This window comes from Plectropomus leopardus, chromosome 9 (genome assembly GCF_026936395.1).
Source record: "Plectropomus leopardus strain MGB_pleo_1.0 chromosome 9, ASM2693639v1, whole genome shotgun sequence".
Classification (NCBI taxonomy): domain Eukaryota; kingdom Metazoa; phylum Chordata; class Actinopteri; order Perciformes; family Serranidae; genus Plectropomus; species Plectropomus leopardus.
The window spans coordinates 17,421,538-17,449,227 of NC_142184.1; the positions used below are offsets into that span (position 1 = coordinate 17,421,538).

Here is a 27,690-nt window from a genome sequence, read left to right on the forward strand (position 1 = left end):
AGTTCAGTCTTTGTTAACAGTAGGTCTCTCAATAGATGGATTAAATCAAACAAAGTACAGACTTCACATTAGAGCTTTCTCTCGTCTCCTTTTTAGGGACAGTTATGTTTTCGGCTCCAATCCAGCACATTTTACTTTAAATGAATCAATGACTATCATGCTAAAGCTTTGTCTTATAGCTTTAAGGGTGTTTGGGAGTATTAACATCAGGTGGATAGCTTTTTTTACCCTATATTTCTAAAAAGGGCAACAATTTCAACGTAGTTCGGTGGATGTTAACCTCCTCGTGAAAACTACTGTCGGTGCTTTGTATTTAGTATTAGCCGACCTATTTGTAGAAAGGCTTCTCCTTCAGATAGTTGTGGAAAGCCAGTCTGTTCTTATTCCGAACTCATCAAATAGCACTGCACTCAGTGCTTTTGGCATAAGTGCGTGATGCCAAAAGGAACTTTTTGCATGCACATGGAACACAGCTGGACAGAACTGGTCACAGTGTTATAATACACTGCCGGACGGCACTTGCCGTGGCCGCCCGATATGCACACGGGCGGCATCGCTTGAGAATGCGGCCAAACAGAAACTGTCATGTGCACATGAAACGCACCAGGACAGCTTCACGTTGTAATGCCATCAGTAACAACGTAATATAAGCAGTGCGAGGGCTCTAATAGGGTGGGCGGAGGGTATGGTGGATAGGTCCCACACACCTTTGATGCGGAAGTCCAGTGGACGCTTCCTATTTGAATGTGATGTTTTTTTCTACACCTTACTATGTGCCTCCTTGCCCCAAACCTAACCATCCATGACTTTGTTGCCTAAACCTAACCTTCTCTGCTGTTGTTGCCTGTACACAACCATGTACCACATCATCCCACCATGTGCATTTGTTGACATCACGCTAGCAGCATCGCAGAGCGTAAACAGCAGACACAGAAGAATACCTAACTGGAAATCTGTAGACACAGAAGTCACCTAACAGAGCTGCAGCATGTGACAGGCTAGGATGAGAACGTGCTGGTAAACCGTGCTGGGGCTTGAGGTTTCCAAATTTAAGAGATAAAGAATAATTGGTGTCTGATTGATGACTAGACTTGCAGCAGGAGGTTTAAGTGAAGCAGGCTTATATAAATGTTGGGTACTATCATGAGTCTTAATCTGTTTCGTCTGGTCTTCTCCTAAACAGCTACACAGAGGGGTTTAGAATGTGTGTGAAGACCCTCCCTCTCACTGGCTGCACCCAGTGTGACTACTGTAGAGTCTAGGAGGTTGACTGGCATTTCAGTTATATGTACATGCATTACTCAGCCTGTTCCTCCTTGTACAGTGCTAGTATAGCAGCAAATAGAGATAATATTATCCACAAAATTTAGACACAACAGAGCACATTGCATGCTACAGGCTGGTAGTGACAAACCAAGGGTGCACAGTGGAGGTATATGAGAAAAAAAAAGTTTTCTTTACAAATTCAATTTAACACAGGGTGAGGAACTGATATACAAGTGGTCGTTTTGGTTGAAGTATTCTTTTAAGACCCCGACTTTCATTCTCCATTCTCTCTCTCAGAGCAAGTACTCTACCTTGTGCCGACATATTCGCTTTGGATATTTGGTATCATAGCAACCAGATGCAAGCCAAGCATCTCTAGAAAGAAAAAAACCCTGCTGTGCCTCTAGAGGTCTCGAGCGCTCTCAGCTGGGTGTTTGCTGAGGAGTACATGATGTTTTCACCTGGGAAAACTCTTTGCTGGACACATAATTTCAATGATTAATTATTGTCTTTATCAACCCAAAACAGGAAACTAGTGAACCACTGAATAGATATTTAATGGCAGCTTTTGAAAAATAATGTAAGGAATCATTTTGGATTGCCACTGTAGATTAGAAAGATCACCAATCCACCATTTCTCCCTCCTTGATCAATGTGAGGCTGTTTGCTCCCTTTTAAAAACAGAACTGCCTTACAGTAATGTTGTCATTCAAAAGAGGCAGCACAGGCTTTCCAATACACCTTTATCTGAGATAGTTGGATGTGCGAATTTAGACAATACCCTTTCAATTCTAAAATGTAATATTAAGATTGAATGTTAATATTTACCTTGATAATAGTAGTTTGATTAAAAGATTGGCTGGCTTGCTGGACATTTTATAGAACTTTTAGCAACATTTTTTGACCTTCACAAGCAGATGAAAGTTTTTTGGGGTTATTTTTTCACTTGCCAACCCCAAGTGTTTTCAGTGCTACAAGATCCTGTGTGTGTGTCAGACAGACCAGCACGAATGACAGACAAGAAACATTTTTACTAGTTGATCAAGCAGAAATTAAGCTGATTTCAGGCACCTACTGTACATCGCAGACCTGTGATCGTTCTGCACATGTTTGCCAGAGTGACTGTTCAGTGTGTGGTTTGACAGGAAACGGATTCCCTGGAAACAGGATGTAGCAACTGGCGTGCAACGCTGGAAATGATCAGGAAAAATAATCAAAGAAGGAGCAAGTGTTAATGAGGGGGAACGCCTGCAGCGTCTCTTCCTTTATATGTGCATGTGTGTGTTGTGTCCATCTCTGTTGGAAGAGGTAATGATGATGGATGGAGGGCGAAAGAGGAATTGAAGCAGCTGTGTGCAGTGAGGGTTAGTGCGATGGTACTTGGGGTGACTCCCCCACATTTTCTGTGTCATATATCCATCCTCTGGTACAATACCAAAAGAATGGCATGATTGACTTTTGTGGTTTAGCAGAAAACATTCATTCATTCTGTTGACAAAGATCCTTTTGTTAGTGGGAGTTCTGTGTGTGTACGTGTCTGTGTCCTTTTAAAACTGTGCTTTCCCATGTTCCCTATGTAGCCTGTGGGCAGACAGCTGTGTTGCCATGGTTTGATCCACAGATGTTGGAGTGTACAATGAGACTGTGCCCCAAACTCCACCTCGCAGCCCCTGCTGTGAGGCAGTTTACATCCGCTTATTATCCCGAGCCGGCCCTGAGGTGATCCGTCTATTATACGATTCACGATCAGAGCTCTGACTGTTGCCTTAACCCTGGCTTTGATGACACACCTCAAATGACACCCAGCCTAAGACTCAGGACAGGGAACGTCCCTCATTTCCGCACAGCTCAGCCCCAGTGTCGTCATGTCTGGCGCAGCCAGCTCAGGTGGAGAGGAAATCTTCTGTTCTGTGCTTGTATATACAGTCATAGAGTGTGTGTGTGTGTGTGTGTGTGTGTGTGTGTGTGTGTGTGTGTGTGTAAATGAAAGAACCCAGAATCAGTGCAGGGTCCTTGTTCACAGTTGCTCCTTGAAGTGCCTCATTCTTGCGTTTGACATTGCAACTTCCCCCTGCACCTGTGCACACACACATTCACGCCAACACGCATTAATGTGCTCATATGACAAAAATCGCACTTCGGTCGTCACGTTGTCTAACCTCACAACCTTCAACAGTGACCTCTTGACATCTGCTGGAAGTTTCTGTTGCATCATCTGGAAACTATGGATTATTTAACGGTACTTCTTCTCACATCTGTATGAGTAAAACACACCCGCAGTCAGGTGCTTACACACCAGAACATATGCATTTCATAAATTGGATTGACCATTTTTTTCACCTTTCACCACTCTTTGATAGAGCAGACATTAGTCAGAGTGAAAACAACCCAGCAGTCCACCTTTATTAGTTTCTTTCTTCATCACCTGAGCATGTTTTGTGATACATATATTTCAATAAAGGACATTATTGACTGATTATAGCTGATGCGAGAGACTCTGGTGGTCTAGCATCATCTTGAAATGAAAAAGGCCTCCTTCTTTTAGTGATACAATCCAGACTTGGCCATATTAATGGCTAGACAAACATGAATTAGTTGAACATTATTTCATAAATTTAGATGATTAATATCACAGCACGGGCCTTTAAATAAATTACATCTAATGGCTGCCCTGTGCTGTATTTATACAGTCTTGCTGGATGTCATACAGCCAGAGAAGTGCTCACACAGCTGTGTGTAGCGCACCGCAGCAGCAGCCCGAGCAGACCTGAGCTCAGACATCCCCCACACTTCACCAGACCTACTCATGAGATCCACCAGACCCACTCATGGGATTTAACTACTTTTATGGCGGTGTTGTCAGCTGATGTGACATTCAGACTTATTCTCTGAACAGAAACACAAATAACAAGTAAAAGTCATGGTGAGTGTATACATGTGAGCGTGTGTGGAGGTCAGAGATATTTAAAATGCTAGAATGAGATAAGAGATTGTATACGGAATGTTTTTCTGGTCAAGCTATGACTACTCGGACCCAAGTGGGTGAGTGAAAGTGCAACTGTCAGTGTTTGCAAGTATTGGTGCGTCCCCAGGCCTTTGCTGCGGTCTCCCCATCGTCTCTGGTTCGGCCGTTTCGACTGTGGTCTACTCATATAGTCCCTGTGTTGTTTATTGCGGCCCAGAGCCGACGCTGGGCCTGATACCTTTGCAGATTCGCCTGCCAGAAAAACTTTTATGATGAAATGTGAGGCAGGAAAAAGGGAGGTGAGGACAAACAGAGAAGCTGTTTTCTTTAAGCTTCTGTTTTACTTTGCTAACCAGTGTCCAGAATCCACATTTGGCTGTCATTGCAAGCAAGAGAGAGGAAGTAAAGGAGAATGAGCATGTGTTTGTGCACGTGTGTGCATGGTTGCATGTTTAATTGCAGGTGTATGCATGTGTGCATGTATGAAACTGTTGAATAGTGCATGTGCATACTTCAGAGCTGTTGTCAGTTTGTGACTGTATTTGTTTAAAGAAATTCCACATATTACAAAGAATTAATAGATATGCATCCACTGAATCTTGAAAACATATCGAGGTCATCTTTTTAAATGATATGGTGCTGAGTGAGGGGCTGGAAAGCATAAGTGGGGTTGTGGGGGGAAGATGGGGTGATAAATAATATTTTTTATTCATCTATTCTGAGGAACGCCTCAATGTAATCTCCAGTGTGCATTTTGGATTTGAACTGGACCAGACTGGACAGCAGTTGGCCCCCTCAATACTTTCCCTCACCTTTAACTTTCTTACACTTTTTCACATACACTTAACAAAAAAAACTGTGATAACAAAACAGGATGTGGTCCCTAGTGTCCAATTGCATCAGCAGAAGGAGTACCCCAGTTGTCCTGAGGAGCGTAGGAGTTCTGCTTTGCATATTATCGCTCTCACATGGAAACGCACAGAAATGCACAAGTCGTAGCTGGGAAATGTGGGCCCGTCCCAAAGACAACCTGGCTCAAGGACTTGAGGGATTTCTCACACTAACACATCACTTTGTCTCGCCATAGGACCCACACCTTTAAATGGCAATAGGAAAACTCCTGGAGAGTTTGGAGCATGCCTGGAGGGATGGAGTGTTGAAAGAGAGGTAGTAGTGGTGGGCTGAAAGAGAGGTGTTGTTGGGAAGACGACATTGAGAAGAACGGGGCTAGAGGGAAAGGAAAATTGGAGAGGAAATTGAAGGAGAAGCAAGAGGTTAATCACCTTGACTTGTTAGCTGTCTATCATCTCAGCGTGTGTGCCAGCTGATAAAGTCATACAGTATTTCCTGTGACAGACTTGCTGATGGAGGGGTCATTTCAGCCAGTGGAGGAGCAGCATGTCGGAGGTGATAATGTGCTCTTAAGAATTCACATCAGCTCTTTCCGCCATCTTTCACTCTTTCACTTATCTCTCCCCCTACTACCCTCCATCCTTTCACCCCCCCCTCCCCATCCGTCCATCTCTCCCTCCTTGTTTGTCATGTACCATGGCTGGCAGCGGTGAGTGCTTTAAGAGGGTATTAGCAGGGTGTCTGTACAGTACTATCACAGCTTAGTGGGCCAGTGCAGGTGAGACAGCAGGGATTTCCTGTTAGGCCTCTCTGCAACATTCTTGCTAAATTGCTCCTTGCCAGGTGGGGTTGGAGTGTGTGTGCGTGTGTGTGTGTGTGTGTGTGTGCGTGTGTGTGTGTGTGTGTGTGTGTGTGTGTTCGTGGGGGGGCTCTCTCTCTTATTCTGTCTCATACACACAGTGTCAAACACACATGTTCACACGCATGGATCAACACATAGGCATCAGCACATGGTGATGTGCATGCACTGACATACTGTACGTACAAAGGATTAGTGTGTGTGTGTGTGTGTGTGTGTGTGTGTGTGTGTGTGTGTGTGTGTGTGTGCGCCAGTGTGGAAAGGGGAGGACAGAGCAGGGCTCAGTATTAGGCTCTGGTTGTCTGCCAGAGGAGCAATATGAGATAAATACTTCACCATCTTACACCTGGGGGTCCTGGCCTGCTTCTAATGCTACTGCTTGACAGGAGCCCTCTGTGTGTCTGCGGCCTGCATGGTGCACTCTCATTTTACACACGCACATACACACATACAGGCAGTTAGGAACTAACTGTGGCCCAATGCGGCCTTACCTCCCAGTTCCCATTATATCTGTTGTGACACATACTGTAATTGTTTTTTTTTTTTGTTTTTTCTTCAAATGCGGTTTGTTACTCATTAGTTACTAAAATAATTCCCAACAAGTAGTGCAATAAGTATGCAGGTAATTTGCAGACGTAAAAACAGCAACATTCCAATATTTAAAAATAAAACAAAACCTCACTATCATTCACGAACATTTTTTTTAAAGTACGTGTACATACACACTTAGTGTATAACATTGAGTGGAATTTTTTTTTAAAAAAAAAAAGCTACTTCAGAGGTACTGCAAAGCATACATTGAAATGACTGAAATAATCACCCATGTTCTCCCTGCCAACAGTGTTGATGCTAAGTTAAGCTAATGTGTTGTTCTAAAGATTGTTCTGATATGTCTTTAAAAGAATGAAAATTTTAAACTATTAACCTTTTTAACTTTAATTTGTAGGAAGTGTTTTAATGTCAGAGATGTGCGGACAAAGTAAAGTTTTATACTGTTACTTTTGCTTAATTCACAGCAGTGATAGTGAACGTACAGCCTGTGGACAAAATTTGGCCCACAACAGGATGCAAGGGGGCATGCTGACCATTTATATATATATATATATATATATATATATATATATATATATATATATATATATATATATATATATATATATATATATATATATATTGTTTTCCAAAGTCTACTGAAGTTAAAAAAATTAAATTAAGTTGAATCCTCAAGTAAAGTTCAAGTACCTCAGAGTTGTACTTAGGTATTGTACTTTAGCTTATGTTCTTACTTACGTTCAACTACTGCCTGTCTCAATGATTCTCCTTAAAGGGGATATTTTACACCTTTTAAGTGGATGTCCAGTCAGTGTTGATGGTAAATTCATTTAATTTAAGCAATAAATCCCTCAGTGTGTGCTATTTTGAAGAGAAAACAGCTGTAAAATTTGTTGTTCCCCCTGCATTCAGTGTTATCATTTAATGTTACCATGAAGTAGTTGGAAGCAGGAAGATCTACAGGTTGGATTTCTCCTTCAGGTAGCTAGGGACGTGCTCTAGATGCCGCTCATAAACAGAACTTCCTTGTTTTCTTCACTTGTACTGAGAACTAGGTACATTTCCAACAGTGAAAATGGTCTTGAAAAATAGAAATGTGGAGGATCTTATGGGGGCGGATGAATTTAACAGTGTTTTGTTTGACTGAGATATTCAGCTGTATTTATTCGAGTCAGAGTTAATGGCCAAAGAAATGCAGTGGAGAGAGCCTGAGGGTGCGGCCCTACACTGCATAATACCCTCCGATGCCAACAGAAATGAAATAATTCCACTGCAGTTAATTTCAGCATGGGCAGTTTGTCGGATGCTGTCACCGATGCCTGGAGAACCCCACCCTGCATTTGCGTTACTATGCATGAAAGTTTTACTCCTCACTTGGACAGAGGTGTGCAGGAGACTTTCACGATCCCAATTATAAACTGGAAAAGACAACCAAGATCAGCAGGGCTGAGAGCGAAGATGACCACTATGTTCAGATTTTTGTCACCTTATTTTTTCTTCTTAAAAGGTGAAAAATGGAAAGAGTGAAGCGTTAATGCGCTGACATGGACAGTGTCCACAGATAATATTGTGTTGCTGTCTTGGAATACGCTTATTCAGACTGCCGGGATGCTGTGTTGTTATTTTACTACCTGCCTATATGTGCAACTTATACGTTTTGGCTATGCTTTGTTTTGGCTGACAAAAGTAACAGCTATAGGCTAGTAGTTCCTGCGCAATGTAATGCATGTAGGTGCTGCCGGCATGGCTCCGCAAGCAGAAGAACTTTGCTTTCTTGCTAAATATAGCACGTACTGAGGAATTTATAGCTTCAATTGACTATATTTACCATTAACACTGAATGGATAACCACATAAAAGGCAGCGAATTTTCCCTTTAGGTGCCCTGTGAAATAGTTTGGGGATGAGCTGGAAATTACAACAAAGCCTGTGCTTTAAGTGTTTTCGCACATCCCCTTTACGTCCAAGTGAGGCTTGTTAAAACGACTGTTAACAAGCCCTCCTCACTGCTTTCCTTTATCTTCAGAGAGTGTGTGTGTGTGTGTGTGTGTGTGTGTGTCTTGAAGCTGTATAAAACACATGCACACCTTAAAATTAAGTTCAAGTGGGTTCACTCATTGCGCCATGGCAAAAAGTGCTGGAAATGTAATCAGGTGTTGAAGAGCAACAGAGGAGCACATAGTCTGCTCATGACAGCCAGCTGAGTGTGTGTGTGTGTGTGTGTGTGTGTGTGTGTGTGTGTGTGTGTGTGTGTGTGTGTGTGTGTGTGCGTGTGTGTGTGTGTGTGTGTCTGTGTGTGTGTGTCACGATGTAGGCGGTGCAGCAGAACACTGATAGATGTCCAATAAGACGTTCTGGAGTGAGCTCAGATATCACTCACCTCATTGCAAACAGCCCGATACAGAAGATTTTAATGTGTGAGTGTGAAGTGTGTGAGCAGTCTGATCTATAGCGGTGCTGGCCCAATCATGCAGCACTCCCAATAACAAATGATGGGACAGGATCCAGGCTCCTTTTTTCTCACACACACTGCATCAGTCCACAGTGGTTCACATTATGGACAGTAGGTCAAAGCTGAACTTTTACTACTTCCAAATGTCAACAAGTAAATGTGTTGAGACGTGTCAGTTCCAGTACTGAATAATAACATATGGGCCACCTGGCTGAGGACTGGGGGGAAAAAGTCATGGCGTTAGTGTTCGTAGTCAATTTAGGAACTTCTATGTATTTTTGTGAGTGTCTCTGTTTTTCTGTGTCTTTGTCAGTCAATCTGGTCTGTTTCCTGTCTAGTACAGTCTATTACAGATTACGCTCAACATATATGCTTGCCTGTCCATCTGACTGTCTGGCTAAACTGTATGAACATTTGGTTAAATCACCTGCTCTAACTCTCCCCTTTTCTCTCTGCTTCTCTGACGTTTTGTCTGCCTGTCTCTTAGCTGTATAGTTTGTGTTGTACAGCAGCTCCCCTGTGATTTCTGCCGAAGTATATGTCTGTCAAACTCACTAGTGGTCTGTTCATGTTTCTGCCTGACTTGTTATCAACATATCTGTACTGAACTTCTTGTTGTAACTTGTATTTTCTAGGTAGATGCTCTGCGGGTGCGTCTTGAGGAAAAGGAACAATTCCTGACCAAAAAGACCAAGCAGCTGCAGGACCTGACCGATGAAAAAAGTACACTAACAGGAGAGATCAGAGACATGAAGGACATGCTGGATGTCAAGGAGAGGAAGGTTAATGTCTTGCAGAAGAAGGTAAGTGAGTCCTGGGGTCGCTTGTAGTGACAAATCCATAAGAATTATTACTCAATAATTCGGCCAAATTGATCAAAGACATGGACATCAGTCAGTGCACCTACAGTAATGTGACAATTTGCCATGTCATTAGCATGCAGATTGCACATAAGCCATAATAGCCAGGAAAAAGAATACTGTGGAATATAATTAAGCTATTGCTTAAATTTCAGGTAATTTGCCAAGCTCGTGGTGAATTTATAACATGCAGATTTCTTTTGGTGTATCTGACACTCAAGTTTTGGGGGTCGTCTGCCCAAATTTCAGGAACTATTCCTTCACATTTTTCACAACTTGCTAAAGCATCTATAACCCTGTTAATTGTGGTCAAACTGTCCAAGTTTTGGCATTGCTGGAACATTGGTGACTGATGTTAGATGAGAGCAAGTCGGAATCACAAAACTGTTTTTACGTTTAAATGTCCCTGTCTGAGAATAATGAAAAATAATTCATGTTGATGCAGAATGAATAATGCTGGATACCATTTTTTTTTTTAAATCTATGGGTGATTTGGGATTTTTTTAGGGGTAATTTAACTATAAAAAACTGACCTTTCGAATACTCAGGATTATGCACTCATGAAAGAACTGAAGAGGACATGGAATTTCACAAACAATTTTTCCAGACCTGGTAAAGTCATGAAATTATATAAACCAATGAAAGTTTTGGATAAGTGATGGAATTTTTTCAGGTGTAATGACAACAGTAATTTCCTGTGAATAATGTCATTTTCAAAAACTGAAAATTACTGGGCAAGTGGGGCAAAAAAAAAAAAATGGCCCCTGGAAAAATTCTGGAAAAGTTTTTAAATTTAACCATGATACCGTGTGGGAACCCTGAATACTGATTTTGACATCAATTACCGTTGATCTGAGACAATTCTTAATTCTTAATTCTACTTTAACAAAGTTTGCAAGTCCTGATTATAGTTGGGATTTGGGTTAGTTACACTCATCAAAGAAACAGAAAAGAAAAAAAAAACTTTTAATTACCGTAACCCACTCCTTTTCCACTCTACTTTTGCCAGGAAAAACTGTTGCTCACTGAATTAAATCACTTTTATTGGGGAACAAAGAAGTGTAGATATTTGATCAGTGACAGCTTTGTTGACAGTCACATCAGGTGACTCTCCCTGGAGCCATATAGGAAATTAATTCCCCGTTCTGGTTCTGGCCACGTGATTTGTCTCTGGCGTTGCGAATAGACAGTAAGAGTGTTTGTTAAATGAATCATTGAATGTGTGCCGAGTAAGATCTTCTACTCACAGCTGATCACTATTACATATGGTTAACACAGATACCTTAACACTTGAATGTGTTCTATACCGAGAGCAGCACACGCATCCTTAAGTGTGGAAACATATGCAGACCTGCTCAAACACGCACGTGCACACTCTTGCACGGCATGTCCTTAATGACTTTTATAAGGTTAGCTATTTAGACAGGGGCTGTGACCACCTGTGGTGCGCATGTTGGCAATTTCTCTATGGACCAATTACACACACATAAAGGTCCCCACTCAACTTCCTTGTTTCCTCTCATGTCCTCAAATTAGATCTCCCTCTCTCTCCTCCCACACTCCCACTTGCTGAGTTTAATGAAAAGGGGCTCCAAAGGTCACATGCAGTGCTGTGAATCTGTGTATGTGCATGTGTATATGTGCATGAATATGTTCAAATGCATTATAATGTTTGTGCGACCACAGGGTGTTTCTGTGGGAGAAGTTTAAAGATGACCTTTATGTGCACCCTGCACTGTATTCCTTTAGGTCCCTCCTACAGTATAGCTCTTTATGTGAGGATCTTAATAGGCTTGTTTGTAGCAGATGAATGGGGCCCCTCTGCTTTTTGACATTTCATTTGTGCTTGATTTCGATGTTGACTTTATTTCACCGTCACATTTGTCATAGGCTGCCGGGTCTTTTTAAAGGCATCTGGTGCAAAGTTTGAAATTTAGTCACCATTTGTGTTTTATATGAAAAGATTTTTCATTACAAAGCAGTGAGATTTGGTTGAATTATGACTAGGTAAATATTGTAAATATTAAATAATGCCTGTCATGGCATTGATGGCTGGTTTCTCACTGGACAGTTTTTGCTACTTCATTGATGTTTTTTCATCTGTCTCTTTGCAAAATGCCTCCCTCTTCCTCTGTATCCCTGTGTGTTTCTCATATTTTCTTTCCAGGACACCAACCTGTCCTCACACATATTGTTACTCCCTCTAAAAAGTCTTCTTCCTCATTCATCATACCTCAGTTTTTCTTTGTTTTTGTTTATCCAGCAGTGATGCAGCACACTAATACATGACTTGCAGGATGAAGTCAGGTAATTTGGGACACCTTACTCTGCAGACTACCTTAGGTGTTACTTTCATAACTTGTTCTGGCTCTCTGCTATATTTCTATAAATAAAATATGTTGCCAAATAAAATAATTTAGAAACTTTCAACCTTCAAACACATGGAGGAACACTGACCTCACTCTGATGTTATGTTCAGGTAAAATGGGACAGTCATGTTTTTTTTTTTTAAATAGTTAAATCCATTTATCAGTTAAGTTAAAAATTAATTAAATCATTTATGTAACCTGCGGCTATTCATTAAAAAAGATTGTCCAAACTTTTGGCCATGCTTTCCTTGTTCTCTTGCTACCTTGACGCCAAATTGTCGACAATGGATGTATGTGTGTGCTTGCTTATGTATTACAATAATGGCTAATTCTGGTGTATTGTGGCTGACATGGACTCACTGCACCATATTTAATATTTTCTAAGTGACAAAAATGCTAAAACTGCATTTTAATATGACAGTGTTGCAGAAAATCTGATAATGTACAACAAAAACTGACACACAGTAATGTCCTTTTGAGAATTCTTTAATTCTGGGCCTGTGGCAGCCACACGACGAACGCGTTTCAACCGGAAGACTTCTGGTTGAAACTGTGTCGCGCACCTGGAAGAGTTTTTCAGATGTGGGTGGGAGTGTGCTCCTTTTTTCCTTGTATTTCAAAATCTGATAACTAATGTTTTTATCACATCCAGTAGCCCAAAAATATGCTGGTTTCACGTTAGAAAAATGTCCCATTTTAAGTTAATTTCCATTCCATTGAACTGAATGCATTACATTCAACCCTTTCTCACGAAAAGCAAAGTGTATTGGGAAAATATTTTGATAATATGCCAAACATTTAATGAAATGCAAGAACCATTTCTGTTATTTTACCCTTATTGGTAAGCTGCCCATGCTAATTATCTCAGACCATTAAAAAAAAGACTGTTTCATGTGAAATGCATTAGTAGCAACAACTCAAGAACATATTCAGTATCTGGCTGCCAATATTTAAAGTGCCCAAAATGTAAAACCTTATTTCTCCCATTTTACCTGATGTCCCAGATTACCTGACTTTACCCTAGTAAATGGGCCATGAGAGAACATCCATTTTATATTATGACTTTTTAAATGTTAACGTGATGTGAATGGAAGAAGTGGTACCTTAATGAAGAGCCAGGCCAAGTTTTGCATTGTAAACCGACAGGTGTTTCACTCCATTAGCCACACAGTACACTCTTAACATAATCTGATAGGTTTTCCAAACTTCCTACCTCCCATCAGTCCCTGGGGGCTATAACTTACAGTGCTGTCTCACATGGGAAAGGCAGGAGTGGAACAAGGAGTCAAAAGTAGTTTCCTTTCTGGGCTTGACACTCTCTAAGTTACTACTTATTTATTATAAAATACACAGACAAGCTCTGTGTTTAAAGTCTTCACAGGCAGCATGAAGTCCTCCCCAGACACAAATCTAAATGCCAAAGATGTATTTCCTAACCAAAGAGTGACTGCATGTTCTTCAGCAGTGACACTGATCCTACATCCTGCAAGTCAAATGTGTGAGGGTGACCTGAATGTGAAGCTTTATTTAGCTTAGTTTGCAATTCTCAGATTTTTTACAAAACGTAGTCTTTGCTGTCACCCAGAGCTTAAATAACTGAAATGGACACTTTGAATCACCATTTTGACAGTTTGAACTGCAGAGGGCAGAGTCTCTGCTAAAAAAATCACTGCCACACACTTCTAGTGGTTCATAAGTGATGACTGAGAGGAAACACTTTTGCATGAGTCCATCCATATATTTTTTTTTCCAGGAAAATCCAGCATAGTATATTTTTAATGAAATTGCATTTGGGGCGATATATAGAAAATTAAGTATTACATCATTGTAGGGTTGAATCTTGGTGCTTTCACAAAATATTTACACATTGACATTTTTGAAACAATGAAATCTTCAGTGATGTCAATATAATGACTAAGTGGGTAATAGCAATTAATAGAAAAGGGCGAACAGTCTGGTTGGAAAATAAAACCCTTACGATCTAAAATGTTACACAAATCATCTCTTCCTCCTCTATCTTGAAGGCCTCCCTGTCATCAGCCATAGCGTCATCCTCAGCCTCAAAGGCTTTCTTTTTCATACAGTGTGCCCTGACTTCTTTTTTGAAGGTTTCTCTTTCTTTTTTCATGTTCTCTCTCTCCAAGTAGAAAGACTCCCTCTTACTCTGTATGTCCGACTTCTCTTGTATGAATGTCTCTCTCGTCATTTCCATTTCTCTCTTCTCTATCTCAAAAACCTTCCTTTCCTCACACATAGCAGATTGTTCTGCGTTAAAGGCCTTTCTTCTCCTATATTTTGCCTTAAGTGCTGTCTTAAAGGCTTTTCTTTCTTTTCTCATGTTTTCCTTCTCCAACTGAAAGGCATTCCTTATCTCAGTCATTTGAGCAGACTCTCTTTGAAAGGCCTCTCTTTCTCTGGTCAGTCTCTGCCTTTACATCTCCAGGGCCTCCTTCATCTTGTTTATGTGTCTCTTCACACAAAAGGTTTTTGGCTTCTCCTTTCATGTGTCCCTCCAGCATTTCTTTCTCCAGCGCGAGATTAAAATATCCTGCTGCGCCACGCAACATAACCATCTCATCTCTGCTGCTCTGGATGGGATGCAAAGTCTGGCTCTGCATCACTCTGGTGATCTCAGGCTGGAGGTGATCATGTTCATCACTGGTGAGGAGGCAGTTAGCCTTGTTGTCCAGAGAGATCTTGTCTCTATGAAGCTGCTTGGCATTATGTGCCAGCCAGTTCATCCCTCTGCCCAGTGCGTCTTGTTGATGACAAAGCACAGAAACATGGAGATTTATCTAGAAGCACAGAATGAAAGCATTGATGATACTTGATGATAAGCACGTGATTAACTTTACCTAACTTAATCTGTTGCATGTTTGCCAAGCCAGGATGAGGAGGTGCGACTCTGTCAAGCTAGGTGTAAGTATTCTGGATAAATGCGCGCTCACAGCTTCCATGTGTTGATCACAGATTGTCCTGATGCAGACGTGGAGAAAATGCATGCGATGAAGTTTTCAGCAAGTGGGCAGCAGCTTGTCATGGAAATGTATGAGGAGGTTAAACATAAAATGTGCTAAAAAAAGGAAATATGGATGTTATAATCAAATACAGAAAAAAAACAGCAGATAGTAGCAGATTGACTGGAGTGTTGATAATGCCGGCTTTTGCTCAAAGGGGCTCAGGTTCAAGAGTCTTTTGATGCAATCTATGTCTCTTTAGATCAAAACTTCTATTCATCATTCATTTCCTTTATATTCAGCTGCACTGATACATCGTAATTACCACGCAAAGAGATACTTGCTATTTTTACAAATCAGTTGGACACTATGCCTTAAAAGTTAGCAGTGGAAATTAACGTTTTGGAAATATACTATGAAGACTAATTACCTTTTTATCCACCTTCACCACACTCACCTGTAGAAGGGTGAGAGCCTCATCACTGACTTCATTGAAACCACCTTTGTAACTTCATCAGCCATTTCTAATTATTCCAGAAATTGTAGTAATAACCTACTGGTATATGTTATATATTAATGGAACTTCTAAGAGTAACATGTTTAGGAGGACAGGTGGTATTGTGGTCAGGAGTGCTGACTTTTAACTGTTTGGCCCTGGTTTAAATCTCCCTCAATGAAAATGAATAAAAATACAGAGGCCAAGGAGACCATGGAATAATTATAAAACATATTTATTTCAGATCAGAGTGACAGCTGACATAACAAATGAGGCACCAGGATTAAACAAGCTTGGCTGTTAGCCTGGTCGGTAGCAGGCTAGCTGCACAGAAAAAATCTCCATGGTGACGTATGTGCCTCTCCTTTCATGCAACCGAGTCACGGCTAAATTCATCCCGGATACCTGGAAAATGCTGGCTTAATCCGTTATCCAGGTTTTGTGCTGTTCATATATTGATAGTATTTACAAGCCGAAGAAGTGCTCCATGGTTGCAAAATGTGACTAAATAGTAATGGTCTGGAGCCCTTCAAAAGCCCTGCTTTCTGTGTGTGTGTTTCTGTGAGAGGCAGAGAGCCCTAGGAGAGAGAGGGAAAAATGAAACGCCGATGCAAGTCTTCTTATGGTGACAATGTTCCACTTGATGTTCAGGATAAATTTTTTTTATACATAGCACGTGGAACAAGCCGCAATACATCAAGTATATTCCATTTATCGCCCACCCCTACGTTGGTGCATGTTATACACCTTTCTCTCTCCCCTTGTTTTGTAACTGCCTCTATACTATCAGCTTTCCAGTAAAGGCAAAATGCCCCCAAAATAACCTTAAAAATAGGGGAGTGTATTGTTCACCTCATTTTGATCTTAAGTCACAAAATTTGGACTGTGAATTACCAGGAAGACATCCATTTATCAACATACTGTCAACAGTTTTATAGGGAATCTAGGAATCAATAGTTCCAATGAAAACTGTTGAGGTCTGTGGATTACCCAGAGTAAGCAGGACATTGTTCCTGGAGGGAGTTGCTTCAATCTTAACATGTATTTTTTCAATTCTGAGAGCACCACAGATGAAATTCCACTCATCTCTGTTGTATTTGGGTGACGCCAGAAAACCTGGACAAATAATACAGAAACTATCTGTATGGCTCAATACCTCCCGAGGACGTGAGAAAATATATTCTTTGTAATTTTGGTGAACCAACCCTGTAACATGTTATGACAAATCATTTCATGGCAGTATTTCTAAATTGAAAAATGCTGTTTTGGTGAACTGAATTTAAACCCTTAAATTTGAGTCCAAAATACTGCAATAACTATCTACGTTTTACAAATCCACATACCCTTTTCTTTTACAGCATATCTCTTTTTCTAGGAAACTATAACTTACAAATCTGTTTACAAGGGGAACGACAGGAATGCTTGGAAGCATAACTTGTTTCCTTCCTGGTTTCATACTGTATGAGTCATTGCATCCCAATTGTAAAAGACATTGACTAGCCTTGTGTGTTTGAAGTCTACCCAGGACAGGATAAAGCTTTCCTCGACACTTCCTGGGTCTACATATCAGGGGTGCATTTTTCTCAGTAAAGAGAGATGACAAAATATTCCAGATACAGAAAAGCATGATCCACTAAATGTGGGTCAGCAGAAAAGCTTATGAAAGTTCTTTGAATGTGAACAAAGACTTTTGTTGCTTTCATGACGCATTGAATGGAGGTTTAGCTTAGATCATTTAAAAGTCGAGTGGCGGGCCTCCAACTCATAAAATTATCAGCTCTGAATGAGTCAACGAAACACAGTTCATAGGGCTATTAATCTCTTGAATATGTGAAGAAAAGAGTCAATATCTATACCAGACACACGCAAACACACGGACATGTGTCATCCCTCTGGACTTGCATTGGAGATTAAGATGATGCATCTCTGTTATTACGACAAGCTCTCTTTCTTCACTACAAACAGGTCCAGTTCCCCACCACACAGAGTGTTGGCAATGATGACACAGGCTGATGACAGATCAGATGGTGTGTCATAATGTGTTTTTGCTTTTGTTTGTGTGCGTGTGGCTGTGGGATTGTGTGTGTGTACATGTGCTTGAAAAATCTCTTCACGGTCATAAGAAACTGACGTCTGGAAAACCAGGAGCAATTTTATGTGGTGTAATGGAAGAAAAAAAAATTAAATGTAAATAACATCAGGGAGTCTGTTTGTTGTATTAGACTGTTTGTGAACCTCTTCATGTTGCAGTTTTAAATTTAATAGTGTAGATTACAAGTTTTGATACAATATTATGCAGATTTTTTAGAACAATATGATATTTACTGATATCACAAACTCTGCCATGATAACATTTTTTTTTAAATCAGTTCAGGGGCCTGCAATCGTATGAGAAAATATCGGAAAATATCCTCATTTATCTTTTTCGTTGCTGCTTGCTATTGCCTGCCCAGCACCAGGCTGCCTGACCTGTTTGAATGTTTAGAAAGGAGGTGTGCTTGGACAGACATGTTGACAGAGTTGTGCCATCGGAATTTCAAAATAAAAGTGTATCTTAAAGACAACAATATGTATCAGTGTTTGCATCAGTGATATCAAATTGTTGATTGTTGAATTGATATATTGATCTAGACTGATGCATCGTTACACCCTAGAACTCTGATCAAGCCCAAAAAATCAGGCCTGACCATACATAAACCCCCACAGTTTCTGTCCAAGTCTGATCTGAGCCCCAAGCACAGCAGCAGTTTGGGGCCCAAGCCCAAATGAAACCTACAATTTCTGTTGTAATAATTAAATGTTATATTTTATATATTTTTAACATTAACATTGCTCCATTGTTCCATCACTTTGGTTCTGTCACAGTCCCCCTCTTTTTCTCTGCCATTTCCTTTTGAACTAGTTCATTAAAAGTACTGCAAATTATATATGAAAACTCCAGTTTCATAAAAGAACAACAACAAAAAACGATAAATTGGTGAGAACCCGATACAATTAAACCTGTGGGAATAATAACAAATTACAGCCCGGCCTGAACTCGTTTGGGCCAAATCAAACTCAATCACAGAATCAGAGCTCTATTATATCCCTTGTGTTTAACTAGTAAATCATAACTTTCCGCTCTGGTCCTCTGTTGATTTGAAAGTTTTAAGTCATTCAGTTTAGTTTTCTTTTGTCTGTACTGACTTTTTATTTATTTTATTTCTACATGGCTATTATATATCTTGCCTCCTATGGCTTTACTCTTAGAGACACAAGAGTTTCTACCAGATATTTACAGTGTCAAGAGTAAACCTACAAACAAATGAGAGTACTTGTGTTATACTTGTGTCAGACTTCTCTGACTTTGAAGTTTAAGGGTCTGTTGCTCCAATCCGTGTTTGAAGTGTGGGACTCTGAATGGTAAAGTGCCCCTCTTTAGCCCCTCTTTGCTGTGGCAATCACTTCTTTAATACAGTGAGTGAAACTTCACATACTGAGGAAATGACTCCCAGACTGGTGGGCCGATGAGACACAGACAGACCAGTGCTAAGCATTTAAAATTATTGTAGTGCACCACTGCGGAGACTACCTTAAATTACAGCATGGTGCATCATTGGTGCCCTACTTTCTGTCTCAGGAGAGTTTGAGGATTTTTATCTTTTCCTAGAGGCCTCTCCATGAACAATCACCATGATTTATAGCATGGTACCATGATGTCATTGCTGCAGTTTGAGCCCTACATTGATTCTAATAGTTAGAGGCTGATTTTAACTAAATATGATGAGTTCTTTAAATGAAAAATGGAAATGCCTATGCTAAGTTTGTGTGGGCATTTTTGGTCTTACGTATCACAACGCAGAACAGTGGGAGCTCTGTTGGAGCCCCTGGTCTACAAGACCATGACCAATGCATAATGATGCATTTATTTATTTATTTTTTCATTTTTAGGCTCTTTTTTTTCTTTCGCTGGGGGGGTAGGGGTGTGGGAGGTACATATGCAGAGCCGGTTGTGGTGTGGTTTTGGCATACATGTGTTATTCATGTTCAAACATTGTGGTCGTCTCAATCCATATTCATGCTTTTAAAAAGACTGGCTAGTATGTGCATGGAAGTATAGTATCCCCTATCATGTTCCCTCCCTATAGTAACCACAGACAGATAGATTCGATTACGTCTGCTTTGGGTGTATGTGTGTGTGTTTGTGTGTGTCTATACAGAATGATGCCCTGTGCACAAGGGTCTCTATTAGTGTCTAGCAGGTCTCCCCTAGACTTTCTCAGGGGAACCCCGTGCTGTTTCAGAGCACCCTCTGCCAGACTCTTTCAGCACTTGCTGTGGCCTGGTGTCATCGGCATCATGAGGCCTTTGATTTTGAAGAAGAGTAGAGAGAGCGATATAGAGATAAATAGAGATGTTCCCTGGCCTTCTACATTTCCTCTGTTTCCTCCACCCCCACTTTGATCTGTCTCTGTGGAGCAATTGCTCTTCTGTTTGTCTATTTTTCATAATTTTATGAGCTTTCATTGTTGTTGAAATCCACTCCATTTTCATGTCCCTTGTTGAATTAACACATGCATACCATCTAATGGCCACATTCTGTAAGTGTCATATTGATCTGAGTGAAAAGCAATGCCAATGCAGGCTTATGGTGACCATGTTTGCCCTCCCAAAAAAACCTTCAGTGCTTCTTTCTCTCATTTCTCTCCCTCCTCCCACATTTTTTACACACTGCCCGAAAACAACACTGGCACTTTTGAGTTTGATGCATATGGATTGCAAGGGGAAGTTCTGCATTTTGATAGAAAGGAAAATATTAGTCCAACATTGGCGTGTGTGTGTGTGTGTGTGTGTGTGTGTGTGTGTGTGTGTGTGTGTGTGTAAACAAAGCATTGCTTTCTGTCTTTGTGTCCAGATGTGTATCTTTTATTGTGGAATGCAGGGACAACAGAGCAAGTGTGCAGATGTGTATGATTTCCTACAACAGTCATAAAATAATAAGTGTTGGTGCTTAAAAGGTAATTTTGTCTAGTGCCGCACCCTTACAAGGGCTGGCTATCAAACCTCGCTACATTTTGAAGCTTGGAGTATTGAAAAGTGCAGCAAGTTGCACATCATATGCTCTGTTGGCACAGATTCTGTTGATGTCCTAGTCTAAATCAAGAAACTGCTTATTTTAGACTGCATTTTTTTTCAAAGTTCCTGTAATGCTGCTTCAATTAAGAAAACACTACATATTATGGACTGAGAAATGTGGCACATTTTGTTAAATAAAAAAAAAGTTTTTTTAAGAAGAAAATATATACCCTCAAAATATGGTGTTAAAAAACTTTGGCATGGGTGGTATTTATTTTTAATACCTTCGCACCTTCCTCAAATTTCACTGTCATACAATATATGATCATATTAGTGCAGGGTTTCCCACACATCATTTATTTTGAGTGGCCCACCACAATAACATCTGCCTTTTTTTTTTTTTTTTTTTTGTTTCTGGACCATCATTAGAAGCAGTGTTAGAATAAATATATCATTCAGTATTTCACTGCATCACACTCTTGGGCACAGACGAAACAGCAGAAAGTTCGGTGCAGTGAAAGCATTGTGCTGGATCTAAAAGTTAGCTTTCACTCGCTGTAGCAGCTACACTTCTCATCCATCAATCTGATCTGATAAGTTTTGACCGGATCGACTTATCAGTTATCCACTCTGACTCAAGCTTATGAAGAGTTCTGCCTGTGACACGTTTATGTACCCATGCAGAACATTATGAATTTAGAGAGGGGACACAGACTGATACAGAGGGACACACACACAAAAAAACAAAAAACATGATAAACATAGATTCTGATTCTGATTCTGTGGTTCCACCCCTTCTCAAACTGGCACATTCACTATGTGCTGTAAGCCCTCGTAGGTTTCTCAGTCTATTAACTAAACAATATAAAGTCACAAACTGTCAAAAAATGGTTATATACTTAACCAGATTCCACCTTTTTAAACAGAGAAATACAACTGTACACCTGCTGAATTAAAGTGTCTTCCTTGACTTACACTTAGACTAGCTTAATTGCCCTGTTAACTCTCAGTAAAACTCACTTCAGTATTACTGGACAGATAAAAAATAAATCTTACCAAAACCATCTTAATTAGTTTTGTTAGTCATCTAGTAAGTCCACTTAAATCCACTGTTCCAAAAATCACCAAGTCTGGTTTGCTTAAAATGAACCCTTAATTCACTGATTTAGATGTCAAAATATTCTGTTTTTCCCGCGGTCTCCCTCTGCCATTACAGCTGTTTGCAGACTTGTAACATTATCCTCACCACTCAGTCGCCATGTCAGTCAGCTCAGTCACCCGTTCCACCAGCAGAGACTGGCCTCTGGTGGTGCGAGCTGTGCACCACATACAATAAGTTTAATAGAAAGCTGAGCATCTGTATTTTTGACCGTATTGAATATCATACAATCTGGATTTCTAAATATCCTAGTATACAGTAATAATGTGATACCACCCAAGCCTGGTATCTTTACCGAAATGTGGTAGTATATTATTGGCACTTTTATTGAAAATAAATCCAAAGGATACCCAATTCTAATCAAGGATGTTACCACTTAGTGTTTCACCCCAAAATGTTGAGACAGAGACATGCTCAGTTTGATTATCATTACTAACAAAAAATGTTTATGAAATGCATCTATAATGTTTATTGCGCTCACCCAAGCTCATGTGATGAAATTGCAGAATTGAAACACTGACTGACTGACAGACATGCATAACCTAGATATACTGTAGACTACACTGTAAGTATTCCAGGTGAGCAATTATGTGTGTGTAACAGCTGTATTTCTCAGAGATCCTTGTAGATAACTCTTCACTGCCTGTGTATGTTCCCTATATGTGAACATGTGTGTGATCTTGATAGATCTTGTGATGAGGCCACCAATGCCTTTCATCCTAATGGATTCCATCTGACCAATCACAGTGCAGAGACATGGCTACAGATAAGCCCGTTGGAGCTGGGGAGGTTCCGGTAAACAGCGTGTGATAGCCCCCCCGTATAACCCTCCTGCTCCTATCAGCAATCAGCCAGGGTTAATGGCGAGAGCCCGAGGCTGGCTGATTGGAGCCAGGCTACACATCAGTCAAGACAAAGCCAGTGTCGGGCCACATGTCAGGCTCTCTATTCAAGTCCATCTTTTTCCTGACCACAACACGTGCACTGCAGTTGAAGAAATCAGATGTGCTTGAGGACTTGATGAAGAACCTAAACCTGACTGTATCCCGATGATGAAACAAGCCATAACTCAGGCTGACCTGTTTTGACCGAACCTGTTGGTGGTCAAGTGTTCGTATTTGGTACTTTAACATCTGAGACAGGCAGTTGATTTTCTGTCTAAATTGAGTCACACATTGACCCTCTTTCTCTCAGCTCAACCGTATGACTGTATGGTGGGTTTGACCTGTCTGACCAGATCACTGTAAAGTGTAGCAGGGTCAGAAGCTACAGGGTGACACACAGCTGCTGTGGGCCCTGCCGGGTGGCCAGATTACATTTTTTTTTTCTTTCTTTCTCTCTTTCTCTTTCTTTTTTTCTTTCTTTCAGATCAAAGGGCTCCCATTCCCTCTCTCCAAAGAGGAGAAAAAGAAAAGAATTAATACTAATGGTGCTGGGAGCAGAGGAATAAAGCGTTGGGGTAATTACCCAGCAATCACTGCAGCATTCCGCAGCTGAGGGGGGCAGAGATAGGGTCTTGAGCCTAAAGAGCATGGACGTGGATCAACTTGGCCAGCACACACACAGACACACTCACACTCACGTAACAGCCGAGCTTGCACAAGTGCAATCTGTCTTCATTGAACAGCTCTGGAGTCTGCAGGAGTCTCTCCCTGCTCATTTCGCTCTGTGGTCGACCAGGAGAAATCACTATGAAAACAACACTCGCTTCGTCTTTCTTGCCGTTTCTGTCATTCTCTGTGTGCATGTCTGCGTCTGTGTGTGTGTAAGTGTGCATAATGTGTGTGTGTTAATGTGTCTGAGAATTGGTGTCTATTTGATATGTATGAATGCAGCGGAGGTTCTCTGTGTGAATGGCTTTCTGGAGGAATGTGTGGGGAGAGGGGGAGGATGTCTGCTTGTCATGTGTGTAAGTGCTATATGCAGCCTCCACAGCCTGAACCTGGCCCGACATTTATGATAATAATCACAGCCTGATTGTGTGTGTGTGCATATGTGTGTGTGTGTGTGTGTGTATTCCTCAGAGATCAGTACTGTATTTTCAGAATAAGCCACATGTTACAATGGACAGAATTAGATATGGTGGAAATGGCTTCCTGTTTGCGTATGTGTGCATATGCAAATGTGTTTAAGTACATACACAAACAGTAGGCCTCATTTATCAAGTTTCTGAAATATTTTTGTTTCAGTAACCGTAAATAAGGATTGATCTTTTTTTTTGTTCATCAGACCTCTAACAAAAGACTCTTTGATTAGGCAGAAATTAAGAAAGGTTTTTTTTTTTTTTTTACGTTTTTAACTCAAAATATATTTGTACTCAGGCAGTCAACCCAACAAGCAATAATGGTTCATTGCAAACCCAGATTATTACTTTTTACGTAGTGTTTTTGATGAAGCAATTGTGTCAGTAAAATAATTGTGATTTGCTTTTTCAAAACTTGAATTTTCCTGGTTTAATGCTGTGTTCCTGTTTTTATCGATCATTTATCTCTTGTATAATGCCAAATATATGCCAAAAAATCAGCATCAGAGTATTTTAACATCAAGTACCAATTTTTCCTCTTTCTGTGAAACCAGCTAAAATGTTTTCAAATGTTTGATGACTCATGCTGCAGTCACAGGCATTTTCAAGAGCAGATCCAATCGATTGCAACTTTGGGCAACTAGCTAGTCACATCGGTCATATAAAACCACTCTGCACCGTTTGTGGGTTGTAGTAGATAACTTACAAAGCAAAGTAGTAGAGACAGGAGAAGACTGAGTTTGGATATCACTGAGCAAAACCTTTGTTTTAATTTTCAAAACAACTGAGGTCTATTTCCTTCATCTCTCCCTCCTTTTCTTCCTGATCTAATCACAAGGTGTGTGTGTGGTGCTACCAGTCTTACTCCGCTGTAGCTCCGTAGTGTGTTTAACTGTAAACCCGGCCAATCAAATGCAAATGATATATATATTTCCCCTAACTGTGTACTCGTTTCACTGGGAAATACATCACAGTACAGAAGCTAAAGATGCTCTAACTTTAGTTTCAGGGGGACTTTAAAATCTGCGGAATGTGACTGTAATGTGCTTTCAACCAAAACGCAATGTTAAAATCATTCAGTAAACCCTTGCCTCCTCACCACCTTGCTGAGAAAAGCAGCTGCATTCATCAGTTTAAGAGATCTTATCTGCAATTCCTTGGCCTCCCCCTTAAGTTTTGTCTGCATGTACTTATTCATTTTTTTATTTCATGTCATGCAATTGTTGTTTCAAGTCTTTCATCTTACATTCCATAAATGTAATTATATTAATATAATCTGTAATTTCTTGTTAAATCATGACCCTTGTAAAGCAGAAAACAAAGCCCTTTGGCTGCTAATTAATGTGTGTTTGTTTTTCTGATCTCTTATAGGCACATTTGATTCAATTTCATGCATTCAAACTTGTCCCATAGTTATTAAATTATAAGTAAGGTCATGTGATGGAGGTCACTTAAAATTTTGAAATGACTTAGATTCCTTGTGTGCATGCTGACACCCTCATGTATCTGAACAAATACAGGAAATTTGCTTTTATATAAAAATGTTCAAAAATCTAAAACACATTTATGAATATTGACGAATGAGGCTCATCATGTGTATTCATTTGTATGCTTGTTTCACAGTATTCATAAACTTTGTGTTTGTTTAGATGCCTGTGCGCCTGCATTCAAATGAGAGTGTGCGTGCGTGCGTGCGTGCGTGCGTGCGTGCATGCGTGTGTGTGTATCTGTGTATGAGTGTTGCTAATGGACACAGAGGACCTTTGTGTTTCTAACAGGCGCTGGTGGTTAGGAGTAGAATGAATATTGGGGCAATGGAGAGGAAGCTGCTGTGAGCGTCACAGGTCTCATTCGTAATCGTAGTGAGACCCGTAGAAAATTCTGTCTCTTTCGTTTGCTCCCAGTTCCACCTTGATGAACCTTTTTTTCCCTTGGCTGCAGGATAGGCGAGGACCTGCCTTGTTGGCTTGTCAACCAGACATGGTCCTCAGTTTGGAGGTAAAAGAGAATTGATAGAGAGCATTGCAGCAGATATAGAGAGACATGCAGGCAAACTGGCACATATACAGATACACAATGGCACAATACATGTTTTTGTGCAACTGTGCCCAGCCCTCTTCTGCAGGCAAGTGTTGGCCAACAGATCCAAAAAGCCTTTTTTTCATTCATTTGTCTGGGAGAAAGATTTTGTTTTCTTTGACATACATTATAGTTTGGAAAGAAAAGAATTCAAAACCTTTCCCCGATATCAATAAAGAATGACCTCTACTTTTCCTTGTTGAGAAAAGTGTGGATGATTTCAGAACCTGAGCATTGGGCTTCTTGACCCTCCCTCCCCTTCCTCTCTCTCGGGCACAACACGTCTTATGAAGTCATTTTGCTCCGTCGTTCTGGTCGATAACAGATGAGTAATGACTCCTCCAGCAAAGCAGCGTGAAATCACGAAGGTTATTCAAGGGGAATTGGGGAGAGGTGTCACTCTCTACTTTAAGGGTTTCTGCGTCATGTTGTCCCGTTACATTTCCAGCCGTTCAACTCAACAGTCTGTAGAGACCTGGGAGAGACGTCACCGCTTTGATTTGATAGGATATGGTGGCAGTTCCCTTTCAAACTCCCATTTGTGCAATGCAATGTTTCTAGACAATTTAATGTTCAGCTGCCTCTCTTGTTCAAGGGAACTTATAATGAAATAGTGGATAGAAGGTTATTGTCCTCCTCAATTGTGCAAGTAAAATCTGGGACCAGCGAGGACAGTATCTCTTGTGTGTCTCCTTGATCTGTAAAGTAAAGATGTGAAGTGTCACATCATCAAAAATTTGAAGTTCACTTACTCAAAGAACTCTGGGAATATAGATTTTTGCTTTACTGTCTTCATACAGCAGATGTTTGAAAGACAAAATAAAAAAAAACAGCATTTGTCAGGTAAAATTAACTCTGGAGCAGAGCTGTAACTATTAACACATTAGTTGATCAAAAGAAAGTTAATCTCTAAAAAATTTTTGAGAATCGTTTAATCCATTCAGTCATTTTTCAATCCAAAAATGTCATACATTCACTGATTCCAGTTTCTTAAATGTACAGGTTTGCTTCTTTTTTTGTCATTGATATGATTTGAAATGAAGAATCTTTTGGTTTTGGACTATTGGTTGGACAAAAGAAAGCAATTTAAAGATGTCACTTTGGGCTCTGTTAAATTGTGATGAGCATTTGTAACAATTTTATAGACTAAACAATTAATCTACTGATTGGGATATTAATTGATATATTAATCAATAATGAAAATAATCATACATTTCATCTCCACTCTGTGGTTGTCACAGGTGTATAAATGAGGCTATTGCAGAAACTTCCCACATGGGGGCACCAGCTTACACTGTATCAGTGTTCCTTCAGTTTGCCAGTGTTGCCGGTGTTGCTTTGCTTCACAGGCAGAGAAGGGGTGGTGGTAGCGGGACAGGGGTTAAATGAAGTGCAAGCACAACTTCCTCACACTGAAAAGGTCACTATCTTCCCTGAGCCCCATGAAAAAATTGTGTTTCTCTTTGAAGAGCCACATCTGAGTGCTCAGCAGCAGGAGGAAGTCCTTTATTAATCTGGGAATCAACCAGCTGTGATGGCGGGAGATGGGAACAGTATGCAGGTGTATGTGTTCAAGTATACACACACATATGTAAACACACAGTTTGATATGTACATGATTTACTTGGATTGCAGTGTGTGATTGTGGAGTACTTGAAGTAGCAGTATGAAATGTAGTCTTTAATCGTGTTTCTGTTTGACTGTGACCTAGATTTCTCTGGGGAAGTACACACTGTGTTACTACATA

At 40.4% G+C, this 27,690-nt stretch overlaps 1 protein-coding gene across 4 annotated transcripts in view; it reads left to right on the forward strand.

Annotated features, from left to right (window-relative positions):
• Positions 1-27,690, forward strand: part of LOC121946446 (ERC protein 2) — a 191,855-nt gene that overhangs the window by 36,427 nt on the left and 127,738 nt on the right. For all 4 annotated transcript variants that reach the window (XM_088082112.1, XM_088082109.1, XM_088082111.1 and 1 more), the window contains one exon: positions 9,581-9,748. In XM_088082112.1, coding sequence (XP_087938238.1) covers positions 9,581-9,748 — 168 coding nt within the window. The remainder of the gene's footprint in view (positions 1-9,580; positions 9,749-27,690) is intronic.